This window comes from Thyridium curvatum, assembly GCF_004353045.1.
Source record: "Thyridium curvatum strain D216 chromosome Unknown NODE_20_length_475153_cov_84.797782, whole genome shotgun sequence".
NCBI lineage: Eukaryota > Fungi > Ascomycota > Sordariomycetes > Thyridiales > Thyridiaceae > Thyridium > Thyridium curvatum.
The window spans coordinates 290,739-317,777 of record NW_022156775.1 but is presented as its reverse complement, the minus strand read 5'-3'; the positions used below and the strand labels follow the sequence as shown (position 1 = coordinate 317,777).

Here is a 27,039-nt window from a genome sequence, read left to right as displayed (position 1 = left end):
CCAGATCTTTTTGTCTTTGACTTCTAGCGAGTCACCACGTGGTCCATCATCGTGGTGATTTGGTTGCCATGTTCGCCCTGGTCTTCGGCAGTGGGACATGTGGAGGTGAATAAGTGCATCATTAATGAGTATGACCCGAAAATTGGAAGAAATGGTTCCGTGAAATCCGAGCAAGTAAACCTTGAGTCTGACGAAACCAGAATAATACTCAAGGATAAGAAGTCTGCAAGGCCGTATTAACACATTCCTCTTTTCACACGAAGTGGAACTAGCATTCGACAGGGAACCCGGAAAGATATAGCCTTCAGTGACCAAAACTCTCATGAGGATCGCGATCTTTTGAGTCATGAGGCAAGGGAAGCGACAACCTCGAGAAAACACTGCCAAAGACATGTATGTCTTCTTAAGAAGCCTGCAATCTGCATGTTTGTTGAATTCGATTATTGTGGAACTAACTGACCGTGCCATTTGGTTGATCAAAGCCTAGCAGGGAAGGAGGATGGGATACGCGTTTAATAACCCATGTCAAATATTACGACCTACACAACGTCGAGTGCTGTGATTCGCTTAGATCTCGATTTTGACATATGCCAAAGTGATTCTTGTTCCGGGAATAATCGTCATTGTCGCCTTGGCAAGTTTGCCGGTAACCGTTGCCAAGACTCGGCTGCGTTGCCCGAAAGGGATGGAAATGGGTCCATTTGCTTACGAACCTCCAAAACTTGCAAATCCTTGGAAATCTCAAAGCGCGTCCCCCTTTTTCCCATCTCATTCGTGACTCAATCATTTGCATTATTTACAATATTTCTGAAGAAGCGACTTGGAGGCTGTTCATTGCCGATACCGCACCGGAGGAAGGAAGCCCTCCAAGCGCAGCTGAAGCCCTCACGATCCCCTCATAGCCTTGCCGCGATGAAATCAACATCAGCGCTTGGCGCGATGAAATCTGCAGCTGCTCTTGGCGCGCTCGCCTTGGCGGCATCCGTCGGCGCTTTCGATTCGGCCGCCTATTCCAAGCTCCTCCCGACTGCAGCGCCGACAGTGACAACTACCGCCTCGCAGTGCGAGCACCTCAACCTGACCAGCATGTTCGACGTGCCGCGGCCGACGGGCGTCCTGGGCACGGCGTTCAAATCGTACGCCAAGTCCCTGACGGAGGACTGCAGCACCCTGTCGCTGGACTTCGAGGCCAAGTTCAAGTGCTCCTTCCCGGAGGCGCCCGCGTGGTGTGGCTTCAGCAGGGCGATCCCGGCGACGCTGCTGCCGGAGTACACGTCCTTTGCCAGCCAGGGGTCGTCCTGGTGGTCGAACCACAGCACCAGGGTCTACTCGGTTGCCTCAGAGTGCCCGGGTCAGTGGTACAACGGCGGGTTCGCGCCGTTCGGCGCTCTCTTCCTCAACTGGACGGTCGCCTTTGGCGGCGCGTGCGGGCCCGCCGACGTCGGCCCTCTCACGACGGTTTCCGGCGCTAGACCGACGGCGACATCTACCCCGGGCGCGCCGGGGACCGGGCCTGGTGGATCGACGGCGGAAACGGGTGCTCCGCGGAGTGGCTGTCTTGGTCGGATGGAGGGGTTGCATCCCGCAGTTTTAATACTTGGTGGACTGAGTGCTGCCGTGATTAATAGTATATAGAACGAGCGGCAGTTGTAGAATACAAATTTGAGTTTACGCCGTTATGATCTGCTGCATGTCCCTTGCGTTCCCTTCACACACCCCTGTTGCTTAGCAAGCCATGGTCAGATTCTGGCAGGCTGACAACAGAAGTACTTCACCATCCCTCGAATGTATGAACGCTAGGAAGTAGCATCGCCCGTCCCATGATGCTCAGTAAAGCTATTAGCTTGGCATTGAGGTATTCCTTTGATAAACTTCCGTCAAACCATGCTGACCACCGCTTGATTTACTTCAGAATAACTTCGATAACAGTTCCTGCACTCTCCTCGCTCATCGGGCGAGGAGGTGAGTCGGTGGCCATGCCGCTGTCCTTCTCGAGGATAACCCTTCACGATCATGTAATCATTCGTCTTTGCCAGTCTCCAAGTGCGAATAAGTATCGGATTGCGAAGCATGGTTGGACTGCGATGCCAAGTCTGAGGCCGCAGACAAGTTGGACCGTTGAGACTCATCCTTCGACCCACGACTTATGCTCCCGATGAGCATCGAGGGCACGTTGCCAGAGGCTGGCTGGGTATCGACGATATCTCTGAGTAACAGGCTGATTAGCTTCGACCAAAACCGCAGTGCAGGTGTAGACTCACAGGCCCTGTCTCTCGCCGTTCTCTACCAGGAAGCGCAAGTGCCGTGTCCCGGCCTCGTCATCGCCGAACTGCACAAACTGTATCATGACGTACGTCCGTGGCAGGCCGAGCTCGACGATCCGCGCAATGAGCTTGTTGATCGGGTTCTGCACACCCATCGCCCCATTTGCATCGTCACCCCAGCGCCCGTCTGTAAAGATAACCAAGCTAATCTTGCTGTCAGGTGCCAGAGGGGCCGCCTTGCCAAAGAAGCTCGAACGTGGCTTCGCCGGCGGCAACCCTTCCCGCTTGGGCTCTGGTAATTTGCCGATCAGCACGTTCTCCACCACCCACGAGAGCTTGTCTTCCATCAGCCGCGCTATTTGCCTATACTCGCACTGCTCGACCCGGGTCACGAGCTCGGTCGTGTCTGAGCTGACGTGAACCTGCCCACTGCTGACGTGTGAGGCAAACGCCAGGGACACCGGTCGTCCTCTCTCGCGTGCTTTACCTGCCTTGCCCTTACCGCTACTCTCAAGAGGCTTAGCGATGTAAGCTAACAGCTTGAAGGTGTCTACGATGGTCTGGTGGTGCTCCCGCATTGACTTCGAATCATCGATGAAGAAGAAGTGTTCGCGACCTTGCAAGTGATGCCGTAGTAGACGCACGATTTCGTGGACCCGGTGGTCGAACGGCATGTAGTTCTTCCACTGCCAGTGCCAGCGCAGACCCTCTTCTATCGTGAGATGGTCCTCGGGTCCGTCGCCGGGCGGGGGGCCGATACTTTCGTCGTCATCTGCCACGAAACTGTTGCGCGAAGGGCTTGGGCTCAGGCCCTGCGGCGAGAGGTAATCGGTGCTCAGGGGGGTGGCGCTTGTTTCGGAGATGGGCGAGGAGAGACCGGCATGCCGGCCGGGCAGAACGACCGGGTCGGACACGAACCCGTGCACGGCGTGTAGGGTCTCGGGTCGGCGCGGGAGCTCGGGCGGCGGGGACTGGCCGGCTTCAGCGCTCCCTTCCTCTGAAGCTGCGCCAGCTCCGAGGCTCAGGTGCCTCGAGATCCTCCCCCGCCCACGAAAGACATTCGTCACAGTCGAAATCCTGACGGCTGCTTCCGCCAGCTGGGGCTGGGCCGCATTGAGCATGCCCTGGACCTTGCTGCTCAGCTGGGCACCAGGAGATGTCGGCTGCGGGCGCGACTCGGGACCGCCGATGCTGGATGGCTCCTGGGGCAGAATAGCCATGCAGTGTTGATAGAGCTGGTGGGCGTCATATCTCTCCTTGTAGTTGTCCAGCAGCATGTGTTTCTCGACAAGATCTAGCACCTTGGGTGTGATGAGATCCTCCGGCGACCCCTCCTTGCGGACCCGGTCGTGCCGTAGCTTCACGGTGTTCAATATCCCGATGGTGTCGTGGAAGCAATTGCTGTGGTTGCCCTCAAACCGCTCAATGGTGGCCGTCTCCCTGGAGCGCTCCTCTTCGTACTCATCGAAACCGTCTTGTCCAAAGACAAGCCAGTTGGCCGCATCACTGAGAAGGCAGCCGGCAGACCAGATATCAGCGGCTGGCGTGATGTGGTTCGGAACTCCGCGGGTATATCCTGCGTGATGGCTGCTCTCTGGCGGGCCTAGCAGACTTGAGGTAAGCATGGGACGCACTTACAGGGAATGGCCGTGGGGACTTACTGTAAACTTGGTTGCCGTGCCGGTCGATATTGTATCCGTCGTCTTGGTCTGGGTTGATGGGCCGCAGGTCGCTATGGCCAAAGTCGGCCAGCATCGGGGTGAAGTCAAAAGGACTTGATGCGTTGATAGCTCTACTTAGAAGAATGTTGTCTGGCTTGAGGTCCTGGTGTATTCTAGATGCGCCAAGAGTTACCAAATGACTCGATGGAAGATTGGCTCAGAATGAACTGGCTCACCCCTGGAACTCGACCCTGTGGTCCTGGTCGATCATGAGTTGATGGTGCACACAGTGCAAGCCCTGAAAGATATTGAAAAGGCTTTTCCAGAACCGCTGGATATCGGATGGCGTCTTTGGCCGGGGCTGTGTCCGAAAGAACTGCGACATATCTCCGCCGTCTGCGAATTGTAGGATGAGGTGATGGTGTCCGGCTTGGGTGAAGGAACCGTAATACCCGATGATGTGTCTGTTCTTGCTGTCCCTCAGCGCTGTCAGGGCTCTCACCTCGCAGCGCGCCAGTTTGCGTGTCTGCTCGTCTGCTGCCGTCGCATAGCTCTTGATTACGTAGGTTCGGTCACCGTCACCCTCGTGGCTATTCCTGCGAGGACGTGAAGTCCCTGAGTTTGAATATGCCTGAGTACAGATCAGTCTTGTCTCTTCAAGCTAAGGCAAAAGGTCTAGACCAACTTCACTCAGCTCGTCACAAGCAGTATAGACTTTGACTTTGAAGATCTTTGAATAGTCACCCCTTGCTAGCTCCTCCTTTCCATGAAATGGCAGGATATGTGACGGTTCCAGCTGCAAATCTGACAGACCTGCGTAGTTTAGAACCAGTGGGCAGAACACCCACTGATGCTCTTTGATCCTGTCCATCAGCTCGTCATACATAGGAGCCCTAAGCGCATCTGGCGTCCCGCTGAAGGGCAGGTGGGCATCTGTAATGTTGTTGACCGTGAAGACGGTGAGGTAATGACCCTTGCCGATGTAAATGAGAATGCTGAAGATCTTGAGGTAGAGCGTCTTGATTGTATCTCGGGCCGTCGTCAGGGGCGGCCGGTAAGCCTTGCACACCTCGCGTATAATGCCATTCTTCCAGTAGGCCTCGAGCTCGCTTCGTGGGATAAAGTTGGCCGCTTCGTTACGACCATCTAGACCGGTGAAACGTTCTCGAGCAGCTCGGACAAAGGTAAGGAAGTCGTGGCCAGGTTGCGCATTGGTCTCGTCTGGAAGCGTGTTTCTACGCTGGGGCTCATCGCGGGAGCCGTTCCTGGAGAAGATGTTCAGCTTCTCCATGGTGCCTCCAAACGGGTACAGTAAGGCTGCAAACAAAAGGATGGTACGCAACGCCGAAAGAGGAGAGAGTGTGAGAGTGTGCAGGCCAGAGCCTTGTAGCTCGCGGAAAGATATAGTGCTACGTACGGCAAGCCACCAGGCTGGAGCTTCCTGAGGTAGCCAACCTGAACCCGTGTGCTTTGTCAGCGGACAAGGCAGACGCGTGAGCTGGCCGAGGCCGGGCGTCCAGCAAGGTTCTGTTGCTGCATTTTCAACCCGCTCCGAAAAAAGATGTCGAAAGCGAGGCAGATTACGATACCGACATGGGCTGGATTGTCGCCCTCCCTCAGTGCATCACGCTAAGCCGAGCTGGCCCAATATGCAGAAAAAGGTCTGAGGCGCCCCTCCATGATGGTGGTCAGCCCGGAAGTTCGCAGATCACCTTCCCGACACGACCCGGGATGTAGTGATGCCAGCCTCACCCAGCCTTGAGATTGTGAGGACAAGATATATATCATCAAGAGCGCGGAGATCACGACAAGAGGTTGGCGGCATGTACCATGGCCATCTTTGCCGGAGCTGGCATGAGCTTCAATGATACCGTTGGTGAAGGCTTTCTCTGAGTGTCAAGGTGACTTTAGGACGCCACCGTCATGGATGCTACCTAGGTTGTGCACAGCAGGCGCCTCTCCAATCACACTACCATGGTGCATCTCGTTCGCACCCATCACGGACGGACTTCAGCCACTAGCGACCAACACGGTATCTTGCACCATGCACCTCCCTGGGACTAATCTCTGGATCCTAGTGGTCAGCATGATGGTTGGCCGATTCAATTGGTCACACCTGCATGATGATGGGCCTTTTGTGGACTCGAGCGAGCCGTGCCGTCCCAGCACAGTCTTCTTCTGCTTGCGTTCCAAACAGCCACCTCACCCCACGTTCGGCATCTCTGTCTGATGTGCGTGTGTGGTGGGCATGGATTTCCAAGACTGGAGACTCGAATGAGATGCCTTCGCCGGTACGATGGAATTGATTGAGGCTCTTACGAAAGAACCCCTACCCGTTTGTTTTTGACACTGTCCGCCCGGACCCGCGACCCCGTTCACTCGCCGCTCTCAACACACTGAAGAGCCTGAGAGCAAGCAGAAACGACACGCCCGAGGGCCTGCGGCTTGTCGTGTGCGCGAACTTCTCTTCATGAACGAGGGGAAGCTGCTGTTCTCTCGCGGGATTCCTATGGACATCTACCCATGACCATCATTTGTAGTGGCGAACAACCGCGACAACCCTCTCGCTCTGCGATCGCCATCGCACAGTCTCACAATTAGAATGAAGTCCGACTCGTGACGCCATCAAAACGACGTCTTGTGGGACACGTCTAGCCATGATCAACGACCACGTTGTCGCCTACAATCTCCTCCTTACGGATCTAGCCGGTTACTTGAGAGGCTTGTTTCCAGCCCGCAACGACATCAAGATCAAGGTTCGTCACCGCCAAGTACCAGCCTGGTCAGTCTAGCCTGCAAAACTAGGAAGATGATGCTAAGCTTGGGGAATCAGCGGCGGGGAAACGATTACCGCCTTACTATTCCGCGAAGATTGACCGATGTAAGTCTCGTTTTGGGCCTCGATGGCCGCACTTATTCCGCCTTCGTGTTTTATGCGCCCGAATCTGGCCGCTACTGATATGTTGTTAACTGCTTTGCAGGCGGAGCGCACGCAGATTCTTGGATTGCGGTACGAAGTGATGGACAATTGACTGCGAGATACGGATCGACGGCCTCTGCTGTCCCGTATGTACCCCTAGAACTGTGGTTAGGGTCTCCATGGCGCGTTTTCGGTGATAACTACGGGATCCAATTTTTGTCTGATTCTCTGGCAGCGTCAAGTCTTGTTGGGTTTTTGCTTTCTCGGGCTTCTTCCTTTTATCTGCATTTTGGCGCCCAGTCTGTAAATGCTTGCACGACCCGTGCTAGCCAAGGCCTCCCTGTCCGTACGTCGTGCTTTCAATGTGATATAACCTGGTATTTCATCTCAATCTACATGGATTCCCGGCACCTTGCTGCACAGCCACCGCCGCCGCCCGCTGCGGCTCTCTGTCGTGCTGTCAAATGCACATTTTCGACATGACAAGGCAGATTTTGGGCCACCCCCCTTCTCAGGCATTGGCGGCATGCAGTAAGGACAAGGGCTGCTCTCGGGTCCTTCCAAATCCAATCGTTGAAAAAAGGGATCTGCCTTTGCACCCGAGGCGGTCTCAGCCTGACAATGATTTTCTCTCTCAATCGCGAATCGTAAACAGCCGCGTGTGGAATTGCTTGATATAACTTCTCTCGCCACACCGCGACTTAACCCTGCCGGCGTACAAGACCTCGGTGGCAAAAGATGACCTGAGAGTGCCCGCCGCAGACGCAAGAACCCGCGACAATGCCGGCCCACGATGAAAACGCGTGTCAAACCGCCGAACAGGCACAGATTTTCCAGGCATATCCCACGAACATTTTCCGTACGCAAAAGTCGCGTCCCGCACTACAGAGTTATCGAGAACGTCTCGTCGCGGAAAGGACAGAAATCTTCGTCAAGGACAAGAATCGCTGGTTGGTATCGATCTGGGATCCATTGAATAGTGACAATGGTGAGTTTTGCCGACCCTCCTCGGTCTTCCGGCCTTGATCTTTGGCGCGATCAATTGACTCTCGAGCACTACAGAGATCAGGGCAAAGACTCTAGACCAATTGAAAGAGCACTTGGGTGTACTATCACCGCAAACAAGATGTAGATTCATGTGCGCTTGCTCACACCTTGACGTGACCGATTAGTAGTATTTCCTAACTCTGCTGTGTGCCTCAAAGTTTCATCGAGACGATCAACTCCAGGGGACCCCTCTGCTGCTCGCACGACCAGCTCTCTTACGTCCTGACGCACCACCAAGTGATGCCTGCCATCCTGGACTTTGTGTTCGATCTTCGTCTGCGGGTTGAGTCGCCCCCGACGGGCCGCCTCCGGATCGATGATGCCGTTGTGAGCCGGCCTCAGCATGCTTTTAACCTCTCTGCATTCGAGCGGCAGTTCAAAAAAGAGGACAAAGACGCCGGGCCCGGTGACCCTAACCCATGGAAACGCCGCGCCGCCACGTTCTTCCACGCCTATGATACTGCTGCAGGTGCATCCCTCTTTCTCGTCGTCAAAGGTACTACGCTCCTGCACGAGCGACTGGTGTCTGCCACTAGACTTGAAGACGGACGGCAACAGCCTGAGGGGGAGGGCACCGATTACTTCCGCGCCGCTCTCGATGCCCACCTGCTCGTTCTCGAGTGGGCCATGGAGTCCTGGCCCCAGTACATCGACTATCTGGTCAAGAAGACGCGCGAGCAGGTCTCGGCCGTCGACGACCTCGAGATCAGCGAGCTGGACGCCGAGGACGCGGCCCAGCTGCGGACCAGTCTCAGTGCACCTGTTCATGGCCTTCGTCACACGCCTAGATCGATGGGCCCGCCGAGCCGCGGTGGGACGGGCTTGTCGCGGGCGTCGACGATGACGGTCGCGACGGTGCGCAAGGTGGGCAGCTGGCTGACCGGGCGCGACACTGCCAACAACAACAGCGCATCAAGAGCTGCTACCAGCCAGATGGCCGAGTGTGAGGAGAAGGGAGACGATGATAATGACGAACACCTGGCTGATTCCTTCGGTTTTGGAAGTCTGCAGGAGTTGAACCTGCTGCAGGACAGCGTCGGGGAGGCGGCCATGACACTGCGGGAGGATTTGCGTATAGTACGTGCACTAGCCACTAGGTACGAACGACTAGGAAAGCGACATCAAGAGCTCGCAACAGAGGTAGCCGGCTTCGTAGAGCAGATATATGTTGTGCTGGGGGAACTCGAGGGCTACCAGGAGAGAATCGAGGCTCTAGAGGAGAAGTTGAAGAGGAAAGCTGCAATGGTTCGTTCTCTCCCCGGCCTACTTGACCTCCGTTAATTCGCTAACCAAGGCCCACCACCCATCAGTTTGGCACAATCCTCGAGCACCGCAACACGCATGCGGGACAGCACTTTGCCGAGTGCGCGCGGGCTTCCAGTAGCACGATGGAGCAACTGACTCACAGCATGCACCACATCGCCCTCAAGACGAAGCACGAGACCACGTCGATGCATGTGATCACCTTTTTCACGCTGATATTCCTGCCAGGCACGTTTGTTTCGGTAAGTCGCACCCGCACGACTAGCAGCCCATCATGTTAGACAGCAACACTTTTAATACTGATGATCGTGACGAACCACAGACGCTGTTCAGCAGCAATGTCATGGTGTTTGAGAGAGACCAGGGTGGCCTAGGTGATTGGGAGGTCCGCGAGCCGGCACTGAAGTTGTTTCTCCTGCTATGCTTCCTGCTGATGGGTGTCCTGGGCATCATCTGGGGCGCGACGTACCGTATTGGGAGTCGTGGCCTGGTGGCAGTCCACGAACCATTCCACTCGTCGTAAGAGCCCCAGCCTTGAACTTGAAACGATCACTCGTCACATACTTACTCACTCGATTCCCTTCGTGTGTGACATGAACAAAATCATCTACTTCATATCGGAGTCGTGCCTTGGAAGATGGACACTTTTCAAGACATCGAGGCTGGCTTTCTAATGAGTATGAGATATGACTTATGATAACTTAGACTTTTTCTCTTATGTTTCTATTGTCTTTGATTTCTACCTCTCTTCAAGAGCTTCGATGACTTGTGGTTGAAAGCATCGTGTGCTGTAAACTGGATTGCACTCAAGTCTCTAGAGTGGATTATAAAAAACAATATAAAAAGCTATTTCCTCCCAATTCTCGACGCAGAACCTCTCATAGGAGACCTTCTCTGAGCCTCTCTAAAGCCGTCTTAAAAGGACTTCAACGGATCATACGATGCCACACACCAGCCGCCTTTATGTGCTTAGTCCGGCACCGCGTTTTGGGCCGCAGTCAGAAGATTGGTGAGTCCCAAGCAACGACCCTGAGAGCTACTCAAAGAGCATTTACCCTCGCGGCGGCCGAGGGAGGCTCTCCCTTGCTGCTATAATCCAATTAGATTCGACTCTTTTATTACATACGGTGAATTGGACACGACTGTGGATTGTTTTCGCCGTGTGTTGAGATACTGAGAGGGGCTCGAGGGGGTGTCGTGAATTCGAACCCCACTGTAATCGCACACTAAAGAGACCAGGGATTGGCGACCTCAGCGACCTGAACTCCATATCCCATAACTAGCTTCCCTTAAAGTTGGATCGAGCCAAGGCCCTAAGGTCCTTGGGTCCTATCGGCCTGTGTTGAAGCCCCGGGTACGTAGTGTGAACAGATCTGCAGAGGAACGCCACAGGGTTCTAAATCTTAGGCCTCCACCCAGCTCTTAAATACGATGTTTGTTAGGGGCAGCATCGGGCCTCAAGATGCGAGTGTTACTTGTATATAATGTATTCTCTAAGTTATTTAGAGACTTTGAAATAGGTAGTCGGTATCTAGACCACTTGATTGCACGAATAAACTGACTGAGAGTGGCGATAGGTGCACGTGATGGGTTGATTTGATTTGGTGTATCTCCGCGCATAAAACCTGGCCATCGGCCCTTCTCCTCGCAAACTCATCTCCCACACCACACCAGGACACAAGGTTTCCGGCCAACATCTGCGCATCGCCCGTTCCCAAAAACAACAATGGCAACCTCTCACCCGCTGGAAGAGCCTCCCTACCGCTCGTACGAGGAGCTTCGTAGAGACAGGGTTCCCGTGTTCTTGTCCACTGCAGCCAAGCGTCTATTCTGGCCCCTTGACGGCGTCTTCCCCGCCGCGATATCCGTCATGAAGACCCCTCGCAGTGCGGACGACATCGAACCATTCTTTCGACCCGATACTGGAAGTGGCGGCACGTGGCACGAGATCTCTCAACTGTCCCTGACAGAACCCAAGGTCTCTTCCGTTGAAGCTTCAGTCCGGGAGCTTGATGAATGGGAGGGTGAGTGGTTGCGATGGCATGAAAATCACGCATGCAAGCCCGACAGTGACCCGAAGTACGTCACGTACGGAGATTTGAGCGACGAGGACCGGCCCTTTGCCGACGAACCCGATGAGGACGGCAACTGGGAAGCGGACTCGGACACTGAGTTTCTTGTCAAGTGCTGTGGCGAAGATAGACCTCTAAGAAAGCGGGGGATAAAGTTGGTGGTGACTTCATCTGCAGGCAATGGAGGCTTTGTCACGATACGCGATTACGTCGGCGGTAAGTCCATGGTTGTGTTTGATGGACTGAGGGCTTTTCTAATGACACTCTTTAGCTGTTCATCCTTGGCTCATGAGCATGCATGCCGACATAGTGAGCGCTGATTCGCTTGCGCAGATGAGACCTATGCCCCCAGCTGCACCGCCAACCGAATTGATGGTGGGTGAGGGGCCAAAACACAGGATGGTAGAGAAGATAAGCTGGCTTCGAAAGCACGGTGGTGGTCCGCCACTTCCACCGGCTGCACAAGCCTCAAGAGACAGATTCCTGGCTAGGATACGTGCGGAGAGGGAGGAGAGGGGACGGAGGAACCAGGCCAAAGAGTGAAGCTCTACAGATTACGAAAGATAATGCACAGGCTTATGTCTAGATGTGAATACCGTAAAGCAATGCCGGAATTTCATGATCTCAATTCTGCAAAGTTTAACTACCATGTACAAAGTACCAAGTTGTCTCCACGGCCATGGTGATATTCGCTCAGCCTGGAGGCAAGTTGCTATGTAGAGCCCAGTAAATAGGATTGTCTTCTCCCGCTGGCCGCTTCAATAGACTAGTGAGCCGCTGTCGCAGACGCACAATACGAACTCCCATACTCAATGACTGTCGGCGCAAGAGCCGTGCCACAAGCGCCGTTCGAGCAATCTCTGAGGCCGTAGCCGAAGTTGACGTTCCGACAGAGACAAGCTGGCTCGGGACTAGCGCACCCAAGAACAGAGTATTGAGCCACCATGTTGTTAAAGCAGGTCTGCCCGCAAGAGGGCAGAGCAGCTATGCCGGTGGCTGTGGCAGTGTGGGTGGCGAATGCGGTAGAGCAATACGCGCTGCCATAGGATATCGCACTGCTGCCGACGGCTGAGCCACAAGCCCCATTCGAGCAATCACGAAGGCCGTTGCTGAAGTTCACATTGTTGCATAGACAGTAGGAATCATCAGGACTGGCGCAGCCCAGGGCCGAGTACTGTGCCACCATGTTGTTAAAGCAGGTCTGGCCGCAAGAGGGCAGAGCAGCTATGCCGGTGGCTGTGGCAGTATGGCTGGCAAAGGCGGTAGAGCAATATGCGCTCCCGAAGGCGATGACTGTACTGCCGACAGCGGACCCGCAAGCTCCATTTGAGCAGTCGCGAATGCCATTGCTGAAGTCAACGTTGTTGCAAAGACAGTATGCATCAAGGGCGGCACATCCGAGGGCGGAGTGTTGGGCCAGCATGTTATTGAAGCAGGTCTTCCCGCACGGAGGTAAAGCGTCCTCGCCTGGGATGGAAGTTTCGGTAGGGTTCGCAGACGTGGTAGTAGCTGTGGGAGTGCTTGGTTTCGACGTAGAGGTTGGGCTCGTGGTGGTCATAGGGCTGCTCACTGTCCTTTTGGTGGATGAAGATGAGGGCCTAGACGAGCTTGGTATAGAGGAGCATTTCCCGAATTGAGGTTGACTATGGAACAGAAGTCCACAAGTTAGTGTACGGTCTATAGAAGGAAGGCGAGTTAAGAGAATAGGGGAAAAGACTTACCAGCCTTCTCCACAGTCTGACGGCAAGGAGCCGCACTTGCCATTCTTGTTGCAGCAGTTTCCGAATACCACACTACAAGTGTAGAAGCTCGGTCCACCGCAGGTGCCATCTGTCGTGTTTCCATTCAGCCATGAAGGCGGAGGAGCTTGGGGAACTGTGCAGTTTCCAAGTTGGCAGACGCCGTAGGCGCAAAAGGACGGGCCGGTGCCGCACTTCCCCTCTGCGTTGCAGCAGTCACCCCAGACCCCAGCACATTGCTTGTAGCCGTGGTCCCTGCCGCAGTCACCGTTCGTCGTAAACACAGAGTCTCCTGCACATGCGCCTTCGTAGCAGGTTCCGTCTGCACAGTCTTCGCTGGCCAGGGACTCTGGCGTTAGTATACCATAATTAAACCTGACCGAACAGTCGCTGATACCAGGGGGAGGGGGGTTCTCACGCGGAGCTGCCACAGGTCCAAGTGTTTGCGTTGCAGCACTGATTTGGCGTACCGAGACAAGTGGCATTGTTGTTTGGGGGGCCGCACTTGCCGTCTTCAGCCCTGAGAGGCTCGATAACTGTTCACCCAGAGCAGAGGCCATTGATCAGTTCCCAGTCGTCACTAGACAGGTGCTTACGCATGATGAGGAAGGGCCTTCTTACAGCCTCGCACGCAATAGTCCGTATCCGCCTGAATGTTCCCACAGTCGCGATGCAGTCCTGGGTTCAAGATGAAGAACGCTTCAATGGTGATGCGGTGTCGAATAGCCAAGGCAGTACAGGTGTAGTAGTTTATGTCCATGTTTCGTGTATTGGCGGTGTATCGACAGTTGACCTCACCAACTTTAACATCTGCACCTTTGATGAGAGGGCTGATAGTAACCACCGGTATGGAATAGTTGGAGGTAGGTGCCGCGACAAGGGAACTGGAAGCGCCTGTACTTCCACTGCCTGTGAAAGACGAGGTAGCAGTATCAGAAACAGACCGTCTTTCGAATGCCCCAGATGTCCACGTAACAGGTGCGCATTCATCTTTGGCATGAGCCAGGCCTGTAAGACAGAGAACCATGACACAGAGCACGGGGTGCCGCGACCAAGCTCTTCCCTGGTTGGGTTTCATGGCTGTTATTGAGGAACAGAAGCTAGAGGTCTGAATATCTGAGCGAGGAGAAACTCGAGAGGAATGGACAGCAAGGACAGAGGAAAATACCCCGAGAATGCTCGTCAATCAATTAAAGGGAATAATCCAGGGAAGAGCATGACTGTCCTGACTGCCCACGTACGGGACAATTCGTCCCCTCGGGAAATTGGTCGTGGACTTTGGCTCGAAAGACGTACCAGGACCAACAAAACTTCAGAAGAAAGAAGGCTATGGGACTAGTCCTGAGAACGACATTGTGAAATTAGTCCCTTGATAATCACGCGCTGTGCCTGCGTGCTATGTACTTGTAAAGTGGAGCGAAAATAAGAGGCTAGATGTGATCGGGCTGCCCCTGCATGAGAACCAAGTGGACAATCGTATCTGCATGGATCATTATTTCCAGGACCTGCAGCAAAGCTCAGCTTCGGGTAAGAATGCCTCGATTGAAGTCCGTCACGATTCTATCCGTGCTACGTACTCCGTAGATGTGGCGGGTTGGGCGCTTACTGTACCAGAGGGGGGAATGAGTTCCGAATAGTCCCGCTCATGTGGGCATCAAAAGATTAAGATGGGAGAGGAAGCATAGATCGTGGAACACAAACTCTACAAGTCTAACCTGGTCCGTGGCGACAGTCCGCACTTAGATGCAGGCGAATCTCCGATACTAAACGAACGAAAATGTAACCTTCTTCTTCCAGGCGCACGCCGCTTTCAGCTCGTGCTGTTGGTCGTTGGTTGGGACCGTTGTGGCTGACTAGGGACTTTTTTCAACTAGCTATTCAAAACGGGCCGGATTTGCCCCGGGTTAGGAAAGCTTGAGTTGCCGGAGGGGCCGGCCCGCCAAACCCTGAACTCTTGTCATATCAATCCGGATCTAGATCGTGTCTCTGCGGTATTGTTCCGCCATGGCTTAATTTCACCTCCAAGACTAGCGGACCAACAGACATGTGTCCCCAGCACAAATCAGATCATTCTCGCGGTCTCGATTCGAGTCGGGCAAGGATGAGGTGTATTCAACGAGTTGAAGTTTCTGGGTCTACCTATCAGGTACAAGCCGAGTTGCACTGTGAATCAGACACAGTTGAAGAGACACGGGGCAAGGATGAGGTGAACAGGGCAATTCACACCATGCCTCGCATGCGCGCTTTCCGAACCTCGTCCGTCTCGACGTTCGTATCGAAGAACCTCGGCCGGTTCACGGGGTACAGGATTACCTGCTGCTTGCACAACACATTGGATCAATATATATGCCCACTTTGACATTGCTCTCCCAAGTCGTATTCAATGTTGGCTGTGTGAGACTCACTGCCTCTTCTAGACCTGCTCCCTCTCGTCACAGACTCTGCTAATTCGACGAGATGGCAGTCTTGCAACTTTTTGCGCTTTTGGCGCCGCTGTTGTTTCTCTTCTGCTCTCGGGTCGCCGATGCTCAATACCTGCAAGATTACTTGCCGGATACCACCAATCCTGGCCATTTCTTCTAGTAGGTCACCCAGTTTCCTTGTTTCTTACCACCATCTATCAAAAGGCATTGCTGACAGTATACTTAAAAGTCGGTCTGTCCCAGGTATTCCTGCATGGGAAGTTATCGATATATGGCCTCGGACAGTATACCTCAATTACAATTGTTACTACATGCGAGAAATCTGCACAAATGCGGCCAATTTTGCGGCGACTCCACGAGGGCAGAACATGCACCCCTTGAGCGGTGTTTCCAATGATGTATACGGTTATGACTTCAACACAGGTGACCGTGAATGGGGGGTGCCTGCTAGTCGACAGTTCTGGCGCCGCGCTGCATCATGTCCGCCAGCCTGGAAAACTACCCACCCCTGCCCGGAACCCAACCAGCAGTTGCCTATGCGACACGACGGCCCGTGGTATACGACCTTGACTGAGCCGTTATCACAGGTTGGGAACCTGTTGAATCGATATGATCCCATCACTGGCCTCCCCCTCCAGTACTCCAACATCCGTTACTCGTGTGATGAATTCCCGCCGGCCACCTGGTGCGTATACCTTTAGAGTTTGAGAACTGTCCATGAACTGGGTCCCAGGATTAATATCCTTGTTCTTGGTGCTTTGACTCTTGATCTCCAATCTTGAGAAATCTTGAGATAGTTAGGCTAATGTATCAGTGAATTAGGGTTGAAGGTGGGAGCGGCGCAGTTATGAACTCCCCGTCCAACACACGATGTGCCGGCATTAGCTGCGCGACTGATGGACAGAATAACGTTCCAGTCAAAGCAGAACAGAATTGTAGGCCATGTCCCAACACGTTATTCTATTCAATATTGAAGAGTCTATGAACTGACCCATAGGGCGGACAGGGCAAGGACACTCCCACGCAAGGTTGCGTGATCAGCTCCAGGCAGCAGCAGAAGCCACTAGCAACCAGGAATTTAGGGAAGACCAATCAATCATTCATTTTCACTTCGTCCCAACCGACAATGGCCCAGATGGAATAGCTGCCACCGTGTATACGATGCTTGATATCGGGAATGCGGATCAGCTGGAGGACGAGGACGAGATAACCCAGGCAAAACGCTCAACCGGAGCTAATTCTACCCGGGCTAGCAAGTCTCTCACGATCGCAGAGCTCAAAGGTCTCGTCAAAGCGGGCAAGGGCTTCGACTCTCCGGTGTACGCAAATTTGACATATGTAAGCCCGTTCTTTACCAGCACTATCTTCGAGGTCTTTGTTTGATCATGAGATCCTCGAGTTTCATTCGGTCTCAAGCGAGGATGGACCTGATTTTGAAAACCTCCAGGTCAGCGAATCGAGCTTGACGGGTAAGACGATGCCCATGCCGCGTATGGAACAGCCCTACCGCTGGGACCTGGAGGATTCGATGGAAGAGGAGGAAGCGAGACGGGCTCTGAACACGACGCTGGCCAGAAGTCTACCCGAGGACATCGTCCCAGAGCCGCGCAGCGTACTCGAGTCCGCCGTTACGCCTCTGCTGAAAAGAGCAACGGCCAAAGATCTGCAGGCCGCACGGGAAGTTGTGAAGAAAGCCCTCTCCGAGACGTCGAGATTGAACAAGGCTCGTGTTGCGGAGCCGCTACGAAACAAGTATGGCCTGAAGCCCGGGACGATAGTTGGTGGAGGCAGCGTCCCAGATTCTGCCGCACCAACCGACCAGGGTATTCCGCCACTTCTAGTCATCACCGACGAAATCGCTGCAGCGGCAGCTCTCGTAGCCGAGGCAGATGCGATGAACGGATGGCGGAATGTCACAAGGCGTGCGCCAGCAGCAAGCAAGGGAACATATTGGATGCAAGAGTAAGTCTTGCTCAATGAAGTATCCGTCTGCCCAATCAAAGGATGCGCCACTGACCAGGAAATGATACAACAGTCTTGCTCGCAAAGGGACTGTGCCTTGGGGAAATGACCCTAACTATGTGAGTTGTCCTGCCTGGCGCTTTGCGAGAGAGTTCATCAGCTGATCGAGTCAAAGGTGATCTTCAGGAATGTGCTTGACTACGGAGCCGTCGGTGACGGTATAACGGTGAGTCCAGTCCAGTGGAGGAGAATTCCATAACTTACTCATGAGCCCCGCCTTTTCACTTATGCTGGTGCTGATCAATACATCGTCGGGGAACAGGATGATACAAAAGCCATAAACAAGGCCATGGGAACAAATAGCACACGATGCGGCAAAGGATGCAACGGGTCCACAACAAAGAACGCCATCGTATATTTCCCACCTGGAAACTACCTGGTATCCTCGACCATTGCGTTACCTTTCGGAACACAAGTCATTGGTGATGCCAACAATCGACCAACACTCGTGGCTGCCCCAAGTTTTGTTGGTTTAGGGGTACTATCCACGGACGAGTATACTGGTGCCAAGGGCAAGGGCATCGATGGCGGCGACCCTGAGTACGTTAATCCTTGAGATCCAATGACCTTCATTTTGTCCCAATAATTAGGTACTGCAGTATAGAATGAGTGAATCTGACTCTTCCAATGTTCTAGATACTATGTCAATACCGCCAACTTCTATCGTCAAATTCGAAACTTGGTCATAGACATCCGCAAGATTTCCCAAGGCAAACTGGTCACTTGTCTGCACTACCAAGTTGCGCAAGCCACGAGTCTTCAGAATGTCGAGTTGATAGCAGCAGCCGGCTCGTCACAAATCGGCATGTTCGCGGAGAATGGCAGTGGGGGCAGCATTTCCGATGTCACATTTACCGGGGGTGGGATTGGGCTCAAAGGGGGCAGTCAGCAGTTCACGGCGCAGCGTCTCAAATTCAATGGCTGCACAGTCGGAGTCCAGGTCATCTGGGACTGGGGATGGGTGTGGAAGTCAATCACGATGAACAACGTCAAGACGGGGTTTCAGCTCGTTGGTGACAACGGTGTCGGCAACAGTAAGTGTGCTCCCTGACTGTTATTTCCCTGTGTCGACATTGTGTTCTTTGGACAATCTCTGGTCTGGTATACTGTTCAAGATATACCGGGAGCTGCCGCCAAGCTCTTCTTATTTCTTGCGGCGTCGGGTTACAACTCGACAGTGCACTGCTAACTTCTTGCTTCCCCACAGTCGGCTCTGTCTCAATCCTGGACTCGTCATTCACAAATGTTGGTACTGCTATTGTTGTAAATCCCATATCAGCGACCCCGGGAAGCATTAGTACAGGGATTGCTCTCGAGAACATCGCTATGTCGGGAGTTTCCGTGGCTGTGGCCGACACCACCGGTGCCACGCTTCTAGCCTCGACAGCCCTGATCGATGCGTGGGCTGTTGGGCCTGTTTACGAAGGAGCAGCGAATGCTCGTACTTTCTCCAAGGGCGGCAAGATTGGCAACTATCGGAGACACTCGACTCTTCTAGATGCCCAGGGAAACTATTTTGAGCGAGCCAAGCCGCAGTACGAGGATCAAGCCGTTTCTGCGTTTGTGCACACCAAGGACCTCGGGTGCACAGGTGACGGGTCTACTGATGACACAGCAGCATTTCAAGCTGCGCTATATGCAAGTCTAGGCAAGATCCTCTTTGTCGACGCCGGGTCGTACATTCTTACCTCAACCATCACTGTTCCTCCAGGCGCTAAGATTGTGGGAGAGACATGGTCACAATTAGTTGCCTCGGGCTCCTATTTTTCAGACGCCAGGTACGCGATTCCTATGATATCTACTGTTGAATAGAGGGACTAAGTCCTTTCTTCTCTATTTGCCATTTACTTTGTTAGAGCTGACTGTATGCCATAGCAAGCCTAAGGTCTTGGTTAAGGTTGGAAATGCCGGGCAGGTTGGCAACATAGAGATGCAGGATCTTATTTTCACGAATCGTGGGCCTACAGCTGGCCTGGTACTTATCGAGTGGAATATCCAAGCTGCTTCACCGGGCTCTGCTGGGCTTTGGGACTGCCATGTCCGGGTAGGAGGCGCCACAGGAACAGAGCTAACACCTGCTGAATGCCCCCCCGTCACCAGTGGTATCAACTCAGCATGTTCTGCTGCTAGTCTGATGATGCACCTCACGACGTCGGCGTCAGGCTACTTTGAAAACATGTGGCTTTGGGGAGCCGATCACATGATTGAGTAAGTTGAGCTCTACCTGCCTCTTACTGACAGAAGCCGAACGACGGTCTGATTTGACAACCCCTAGTGACCCTGATCTGGTTGACGAGAACAACACTATGGTACAAACTTCAATTTACATTGCTCGTGGTTTCTTGATCGAGAGTACAAAGCCGACCTGGTAACATACACACTCTGTCTTACTCCGCAATCACAGGCAAGACTAACTCCAAGATCAAAGGCTCTACGGTACTGCATCCGAGCACGCTGTGTTTTATCAGTACAACTTTCACTCGGCAGCAAACATTTATGCTGGCATGATACAAAGCGAATCGCCCTACTTCCAGCCGACTCCGCCGCCGCCAGCTCCTTTCACTTCCGTCGTGGGCATCTTCCCTGGTGATCCCAATTATTCATGCACCGCCGGAGATGAGTTCAGCGGCTGCGATGAATCCTGGGCTGTGATAATGACGGGCTCCGAGAACATTTTTGTTTCGAGTGCGGGACTTTATTCTGTAAGTGGCAGCCGAGACACTCCCGACAGAGTGTCTCTGCATAAACTCTTCTCGCAATATGCAGAATGGTGAGCAAGCGCACTATAGCTGACCATCATTCAGTGGTTCTCGACTTATGCTCAGACCTGCATCGACACACAACTATGTCAAAAGGCACTAGTGCTTCTGAAAAACAACCATGCCAACATTCGTTTCCAGAATCTTGTCACCATCGGTGCTAAATATATGGCTGTCATGGATGGCAAAGGCATCCCGGCCGCCGATAATCTCAACGTCAAGGTGCATCCGGACTGGTCGCAGATAAGTATTTTTGACGTCAGCAGCAACGGCACCAATAATTTTATGGATTATGTCTGGGTTGATCCCGCGATCTGGGATATGGAACAGCCTCAGTTCACATGCTCTCCTCCTTGCAATGTCAAGCTACCACCATGGAAGGGCGCAACCAGTACCGTCAACTATCCTCTGATCACCGTCAGCCAAGGTACCTGGACAAGCACAATCACACAAGCGCCGCTGACCATTACGGAGTGGGTGTTCGACGTGGTAACACTGAAACAGGGTGGCGGGAACAACAAACGTGACGCTGCAGCATTCTGGCCTATTCCCGCCACGACGCCATACTGGCCTGCAGTAGTCTACATTGGAGGCGTAGACGGACGACGGACGACAACATCCGCCACGGTTCCCTTTCCCACGCCCCCGGCATCCATGGGCCCCGATGCGCCCGCACCCCCCTCCGGAAGCTGGCCCAAACGGGCAGTTCAGCCCGTGTTTGGCTCTTCTGATGGGCCCGTGACGAAGGAATGCGGATTCCTCAGCTTCAACGACCCTGCCTGTGTCCAACAGCCATGGTTCTGGGGCAACATCACCAACAATAAGCCAGACGGTGATGACGACGATATAGAGAACTTTTGGGACCTCCTGGTAGTATGCCCAAACGTTCGCCAGTCATCCTCCTCGACCTCGACCTCCACCTCTACCACGTCGACGTCGACCACCAAGCCCACCTCGCCTGCGCCCTCGCCCTACGAGCAGGGTGACCCGTTGAGTAACAAGGTGCAGTGCTTCGGAAAGGGAGAGACTACCGAGGACGTCCGGATGCAGAGCGCGGCGCACAGCTTTTGTAACGACATTGAGAAGGACATCATGGGCCCTGGGTACAGCCGCTCGATTGATTTTCCTTTTCCGTACAACGGAGGTGTCGGGACAGTTACAATCACAATATCTTTCGCGATCAAGGACAAGTGCAGCTTCATATTCAACAGGAACCTATGCGAGCATTACCTGTCCGTGCCCGCGGACTCCTGCAACTGCAAGGGAGTCAACGGGAAGCAGGGAGGTGTATTCGAGAATAATTGTTACTCAATACTGGTCGACCCTAATCTCACTATATAATCAGGCCCGTATGTCGGCATGAGCTGTCTAGATAAGATACATAGTTTTATTTAGCTCGTATATGATCTTAACACTCGTCGGCGCTTTAATTCCTCGACTTCCACTGAACCTTTCCTGTGCCAAGAAGCAGCACTGTTGTATCATCCTGGATTTTTCCTTCTTTGCCGGTCTGCGGGAGGTGTTCGAGGCCTTGGGGTGCGCAAGGGACAAAGGAATTCAATGGAAAGGGTAAGCGGAATATAAAGGGGGAAGAGAAGAGAAAGAAAACAAAATAGATCAAGGGCAAAAAAAAACGAGCGCGATGCGATTCGAACACACAATCTTCAGAGCCGAAATCTGACGCCTTACCATTAGGCCACGCGCCCTTCAAGGATCTAGTTAGCCTTATTTTGGTCTAGTTGGGAATTACAATCAGACCCGCATCTGAACTTTCCAGCTGGAACATATTTGGTCTAAAGGTCGTTGACTCCGTGTATATACATATATATACATATTAAGGAGGTGGCCACTAGCAGTTGAGATAGTGAATATCATTAGTACATGTCGACTATTAGTCGCCAGTCACGTCGAGTCTGACATCTGGCTGTCGCGCAACAGGACTGAGGTAGCGACAACGCCAAACAACTTACAGAGAAATACGGTTTCGTCGAAACTTTATGGAAAGGTCTAGAAAGGCAAGTAAGGCTGGAAGAAGGCAAGAGTAGCTTGTATGGTGCAGGAAGCGTGAGCAAGCCGCTTCACAACATCGTCAAATGGCCAAGAGTATAGAACATAATCACTTCTTCGAGTCTGTCCCGACAAGCCATTGCGGCATAGATCATCCTGCAGCCGCCATAACCCTCTGGTAACTCATAGATGATATGCAACCTAGCTATCCAAGTTTTCCCCTCCAGACTATGCCCACAGACTCCCAAGCCTCCCGAGACAACCTCCCGTACACAATCACGCTTACACAAATCACGTCCACTCAAGCCCCGTCCTCCCGAAGCAGCGCCTCGAACCCCTGCTCCAGATCCGCCTTGAGGTCCTCCCAGCCCTCGACGCCGACGCTCACGCGCAGCAGGTTCCGGTCGGACCGGCTGTCGGTCATGGCGCGCCACTCGATCAGGCTCTCGACGCCGCCGAGGCTCGTGGCGTGGTGGAACAGGCGCAGCCGGCTCGGCAGCCGGCGCGCGTCCCGCTCGTCGCGCAGCCAGATGCAGAACACGGGGCCGAAGCCGCGCGGCATCTGCTTCCGGAGCCACGAGTCCCGGTCCGCGGCCTCGGGCTGCAGGCTCGCGTGCGAGACCCGCTGCACGACGCGCGCCGCGGCCGAGAACGCGTTGCCGGAGCTGCCGGGCTTGCTCTCGCCGGCCAGCCAGGCCACGAGCCTGCCCGCGCTCGCGCTCTGCCGCTCGACGCGCAGCTCCAGCGTGCGCAGGCTGCGCACGCCGAGCCACCCCTCGAGGCTGCCCATGACGCTGCCCAGCATCATGCGCTCGTCGCGCAGGCGGCGCAGCCAGCCCTCGGCGGCGTCGCGCCGCGGGTTCACGGCCAGCACGCCGCAGAGCATGTCCGAGTGGCCGCCGATGTACTTGGTGCCCGAGTGCATGACGACGTCGGCGCCGTGGCGGAGCGGGTCCTGCAGCGGCGGCGGCGCGAACGTCGCGTCGACCGAGACGTAGCACCCTCTCTCCCGGGCGAGGCGCACGAAGCGGTCGAGGTCGCGCGCCTCGCCCGTCGGGTTGACCGGCGTCTCGACGTGCACGAGGTCGCCCGGCTGCAGGCGGGCGAGGTCGGCCTCGCTGTCGAGGTCGAGCTGCTCGAGCCCCGTGAGCTTGGCGACGAGGCGCAGCACGCCGTTGCAGCCGTGGTAGCCGACCTTGCCGATGGCGACGCGCTTGGGGTTCAGGAAGACGATGAGGGCGTGGAAGGCGGCGAGGCCCGACCCGTAGGTGATGGCGGGCCCGTTGAGGACGGAGGTCAGGATGGCCTCGAGGCGGGTGGTGTTGGGCGCCGAGTCCCGGGAGTAGATGTGCGAGTCGTAAGGGTTGTTGGGCTACATTATATAGTCTTGTTAGTATGAAACTATAGATATCTCATCTTATGGGAATGTAGTTTTTTCCCTTTCACACATGGGCCTCCTCTCCGTGATTGCCTGAAGCATCCAAACACCAAGGATGAGAGCGAGGCCATACCGGAATCGACTTACATCAATGTTTTCCATATACCTGAGCTCATCCGGCTCGCTTCCGTACCTATACGTCGCCGAGACGTGCAGCGGCGGCGCCACGGCCCGGTGCGTGTTGATATAGTCGTCGGCGTGAACGGTGCGCGACGACAGCGACAGCTCGTGCTCAAAGGCCTTTGCAAGCCGGTCCGGGCCGTCACCTCCGAGCGCCGCCAGGGCCGTGGCGTTGATGCCTCCGCCGCTGGGAGGTCCGGCCGCGGCCTCCTTCTTAGTGTTGTCCGCCATCGGGGTATGCAAAAAAGCACGGAAGGGGGATCAGTCCCTGTCAAATCACTCTGCGTCTAGGAGGCTAAAGGCTGGTGATGCCGCAAACAGATATCCGCAAGTCAGAGGGACCTCTACCGAGTGAAAGGAGAAATATTGAAGAAATTTCCCTACACCCGAGGCGGTTCCTGCTACGAGGTCTCGATGCTGTCAAAAGGGCGTATCTACGTGGGGCAAGACAGGTGGATAACTGTATGGCGCAATGCCAAAAATTGCTTCGGTCGTCATTGGGGCATCGGGCCACCCGTGCGTGTCGAGTCCGCTATCGGCACCGGTGTGCCGCCCGATGTAAACATTCCGGCGTAAAACAATTGAACAAATAGTTGGATGAACGAGCCGTGGCTGATCGAATTGTGCATAGCGATCATTGGCTGTTTCATCGCCGCAAGTCAAGCTAGGGTTTGTGAGAAAAAGAGACACAAGATCGTGGTCCAAGATGGGTCAAGTCTGTGAATGAATATCAAGTGTCAAGTCTGCCACTTGTTGCTTCTCATTACCATTACCTAGACGGCCATATAGCCCGGTAAGATCTGCTCTCTGATCCCTGATGAAAAGCAACTTGTCCTTCAACGCCCCAAAAATAAGATAACCAAACACCCCAGAAACTCCTTGGCCTGCCTAGCGATCAGCAGGGCCGTTGTGTCTAGCTCTAAATGAGGATGCTGTAGCGAATGTGTATGGTATTACCCCAAATACAACACACAAAGCTCCCGTGTATACGTCTTTCCTGCCCGGCCCACATGGTATGGATACACCTAACTCCCAACTTGTCTCATCTCTGTAATTTTTGTAAATCATGACTGCACCTCCTGTGCCTCGGTTGATGCCGCCGTCGTGGGGCGCTCGATCTGGCCCAGCTCGGCACCCTGGCCGCTCTGGCCCCGCTTGCGACCGGTCATCAGGAACCTCGACATGCCCGGCGAGGGAGAGCTCGTGGTCTGCTCTTGGTTGCCGGCGTTGTGTTCACCGCCAAACTTGGAGAAGAAGCCCCGCTTCTTCGGCTGCGGGTGCTTCTCGTCGTTGAGCCCGACGTCTTCAAAGTGCTCATCGGTCGGCGGCAGGTCGCGGTCGAATCGCCGCTCCTGGAGCGAGGACCGAGGGAAGCGCGGGAAGCGCGAGTCCAGGCTTTGGCGCGGTACGGGGTCGTGGATGACGACGGGTGACTTGGCGGAGATATCCTGGTCGCGCCGCGTCTCTCGCATTAGCGATTACAGGTCCAGCATCGCCGAAGGCGCGCGGCCTTCACTTACGAATGATCTTCTGTACGAGTCAAAGGACTCGCGCGAGATGGAGAAGGGCTCAATGTCGCCAGCGGTGCTGCTGCGCGTGTCGGTAGAATTGCGCGAGAGGTACCGCCTGCCCCATGAGGAGTCTCGCTCGGTGGGCGAAGGCTATTCGCGGACTGGTTAGGGGGACTGAGGGACAAAGCAGACGCCGATTCCCGTGGTGAACTTACCGGAAGATAGACACCACTGTCGTTGACAACTGTAAGAATGCCCTGTCAATTACATGCCCTGCACAGACCACGAGCGGGAGACGGCGACAGGGAAACCATGTCATTGTCGTCGCCAATGGGCAGATGGCGGGGGAGGAGGGGGCTTGGCAGGCCATACCGCTCATCTTGTACTCTCCGTTGTCCTGGCTCTTCCCACTGCGAACACTCACGGCCGACGATGCCTTTGAGCCGACCGTGTCGACCCTCTCGAAACCGGGCAGGGCCGTCCTCGATCCGTCGGCGGCGAATTCCGGGCGCAAGTTCTCATCATTGACGACCGGTCCACCAGGCCGTCTGGCGAAGGGATTGCGAATTGGCATCTTGTGGCGGCTATGACGTCGCTAGAATCGACAGTCGTGTGATTTGGAGGGGTTCAATCGCGCACACAACCGGAACACAGTAGGCTGGATGATTGTGAGTCCTATTCGGCAAAAAGTGACGGATAAAAGTCGATTGATGGGTAGGAAGAGAGTCGCAGTAGCAAGCAGAAGTTGTCAAGGCCAAAGTTTTGGTGACAATTGACAGGATTTGGCAGAAGAAGGGAGAGTCGTTCGCTGGGTAAAGTTAAAGTTGGACGGAAAGAAGGTGGTGGAGTCGATGGCACAAGACAATGGGCGGATGGCTGGCTGGTGGGCTGCTTTAGTTATTTCCGGGGGAGGCGAGTCGTCGGGTGAGCGTGAGCTGGATTCGACGATAGCACTAATTATGGAGTCGCGATGGGCGCACAGCAGGATGGCTTGGAGGGAGGGAGGGCGGGCAGGCGGACAGGCGGGATGCCACAATCATGCAGTAGTGCCGTCGTACATAAGAAGGGCAAAGCAGGGACGCGACAGTTGAGGATAAGCAGATGTCAGACTCGACCTGACTGGCGATGGCGACTGATGGGTTTGATGAGGTTGGTCAACATGTAACTACTTGGACGTACGGTACTTGTAGAATGGAATGGAGTGAATAACCCCAAAAGCAGGGAAGCGCTGATCACCACAAACTCGATGGATGGATCCACGCAGAAGGGCGGGTTCCCGATAGTGCCGAGTCGAATCCGATTGACCCATTTGGACAGGGCTCTCTCTCACATCCTCTCACATGTAGGTAAGGTAGGTACTGTGTAGTGTGTGTCTTGGGGTGCCAAGGTGCTGACGGCCGCTGATTGATTTCAGGCGTTTGGTGGTGCTACGGCACTACTGCAGGCTGCGTCAAGGCTGGGCCATTGCGCCTCCTTCCAAGACCTGAGCTGCCACGCTGCGTACGCTGCGTGGCCCCAGTGCTAGCTTCTAGAAGTACCTGTAGGACCTATCCATCTGTTGCACATCATTGCCGGTCTGAGTACCCTTCTATGTCTTGTTCTCGCCCTGGCACAAAGGGCAGAAGCATCGATGCCGATCCACGACCCTACCAGTCGCATTCTCCACCATCCACTACAGTCTTGCTTGCACCCCGCACAGGTATCAGATCGACAGCGCGGCGTCTTTTCGATACATCTTTGGGAGACGATGTTGGCTTAGCCCGTCTTTCGATGACGTTTTTCATGTTCGGCAT

At 54.4% G+C, this 27,039-nt stretch overlaps 8 protein-coding genes across 8 annotated transcripts; 4 read left to right on the top strand and 4 right to left on the bottom strand.

Annotated features, from left to right (window-relative positions):
• Nucleotides 1–912: 912 nt before the first annotated feature.
• Nucleotides 913–1,635, top strand: E0L32_004323 (uncharacterized protein; the record flags this gene model as incomplete). The annotated part of the gene is made up of 1 exon (XM_031138721.1): nucleotides 913–1,635. One exon carries the CDS (start codon nucleotides 913–915, stop codon nucleotides 1,633–1,635), a length of 723 nt encoding a protein of 240 aa, XP_030997336.1.
• A 384-nt stretch (nucleotides 1,636–2,019) lies between these two features.
• E0L32_004322 (uncharacterized protein) lies at nucleotides 2,020–5,216 on the bottom strand (the record flags this gene model as incomplete). The annotated part of the gene is made up of 5 exons (XM_031138720.1): nucleotides 2,020–2,206; nucleotides 2,262–3,867; nucleotides 3,926–4,098; nucleotides 4,162–4,556; nucleotides 4,611–5,216. 5 exons carry the CDS (start codon nucleotides 5,214–5,216, stop codon nucleotides 2,020–2,022), a joined length of 2,967 nt encoding a protein of 988 aa, XP_030997335.1.
• A 2,409-nt stretch (nucleotides 5,217–7,625) lies between these two features.
• E0L32_004321 (uncharacterized protein) lies at nucleotides 7,626–9,678 on the top strand (the record flags this gene model as incomplete). The annotated part of the gene is made up of 4 exons (XM_031138719.1): nucleotides 7,626–7,833; nucleotides 8,131–9,137; nucleotides 9,203–9,397; nucleotides 9,478–9,678. The coding sequence occupies 4 exons, from the start codon at nucleotides 7,626–7,628 to the stop codon at nucleotides 9,676–9,678; spliced, it is 1,611 nt and encodes a 536-aa protein (XP_030997334.1).
• A 1,203-nt stretch (nucleotides 9,679–10,881) lies between these two features.
• On the top strand, nucleotides 10,882–11,770 carry E0L32_004320 (uncharacterized protein; the record flags this gene model as incomplete). Its single annotated transcript, XM_031138718.1, has 2 exons — nucleotides 10,882–11,443; nucleotides 11,499–11,770. 2 exons carry the CDS (start codon nucleotides 10,882–10,884, stop codon nucleotides 11,768–11,770), a joined length of 834 nt encoding a protein of 277 aa, XP_030997333.1.
• Nucleotides 11,771–11,993: 223 nt separating this feature from the next.
• On the bottom strand, nucleotides 11,994–14,044 carry E0L32_004319 (uncharacterized protein; the record flags this gene model as incomplete). The annotated part of the gene is made up of 4 exons (XM_031138717.1): nucleotides 11,994–12,870; nucleotides 12,949–13,390; nucleotides 13,437–13,502; nucleotides 13,588–14,044. 4 exons carry the CDS (start codon nucleotides 14,042–14,044, stop codon nucleotides 11,994–11,996), a joined length of 1,842 nt encoding a protein of 613 aa, XP_030997332.1.
• A 1,656-nt stretch (nucleotides 14,045–15,700) lies between these two features.
• E0L32_004318 (uncharacterized protein) lies at nucleotides 15,701–21,511 on the top strand (the record flags this gene model as incomplete). Its single annotated transcript, XM_031138716.1, has 13 exons — nucleotides 15,701–16,074; nucleotides 16,212–16,324; nucleotides 16,387–16,727; nucleotides 16,780–17,351; nucleotides 17,425–17,470; nucleotides 17,527–17,577; nucleotides 17,623–17,951; nucleotides 18,048–18,445; nucleotides 18,619–19,189; nucleotides 19,287–19,619; nucleotides 19,687–19,779; nucleotides 19,840–20,113; nucleotides 20,216–21,511. The coding sequence occupies 13 exons, from the start codon at nucleotides 15,701–15,703 to the stop codon at nucleotides 21,509–21,511; spliced, it is 4,791 nt and encodes a 1,596-aa protein (XP_030997331.1).
• A 967-nt stretch (nucleotides 21,512–22,478) lies between these two features.
• E0L32_004317 (uncharacterized protein) lies at nucleotides 22,479–23,966 on the bottom strand (the record flags this gene model as incomplete). The annotated part of the gene is made up of 2 exons (XM_031138715.1): nucleotides 22,479–23,549; nucleotides 23,703–23,966. 2 exons carry the CDS (start codon nucleotides 23,964–23,966, stop codon nucleotides 22,479–22,481), a joined length of 1,335 nt encoding a protein of 444 aa, XP_030997330.1.
• An 833-nt stretch (nucleotides 23,967–24,799) lies between these two features.
• On the bottom strand, nucleotides 24,800–25,820 carry E0L32_004316 (uncharacterized protein; the record flags this gene model as incomplete). Its single annotated transcript, XM_031138713.1, has 4 exons — nucleotides 24,800–25,183; nucleotides 25,256–25,396; nucleotides 25,462–25,490; nucleotides 25,619–25,820. The coding sequence occupies 4 exons, from the start codon at nucleotides 25,818–25,820 to the stop codon at nucleotides 24,800–24,802; spliced, it is 756 nt and encodes a 251-aa protein (XP_030997329.1).
• Between the last annotated feature and the right edge of the window lie 1,219 nt (nucleotides 25,821–27,039).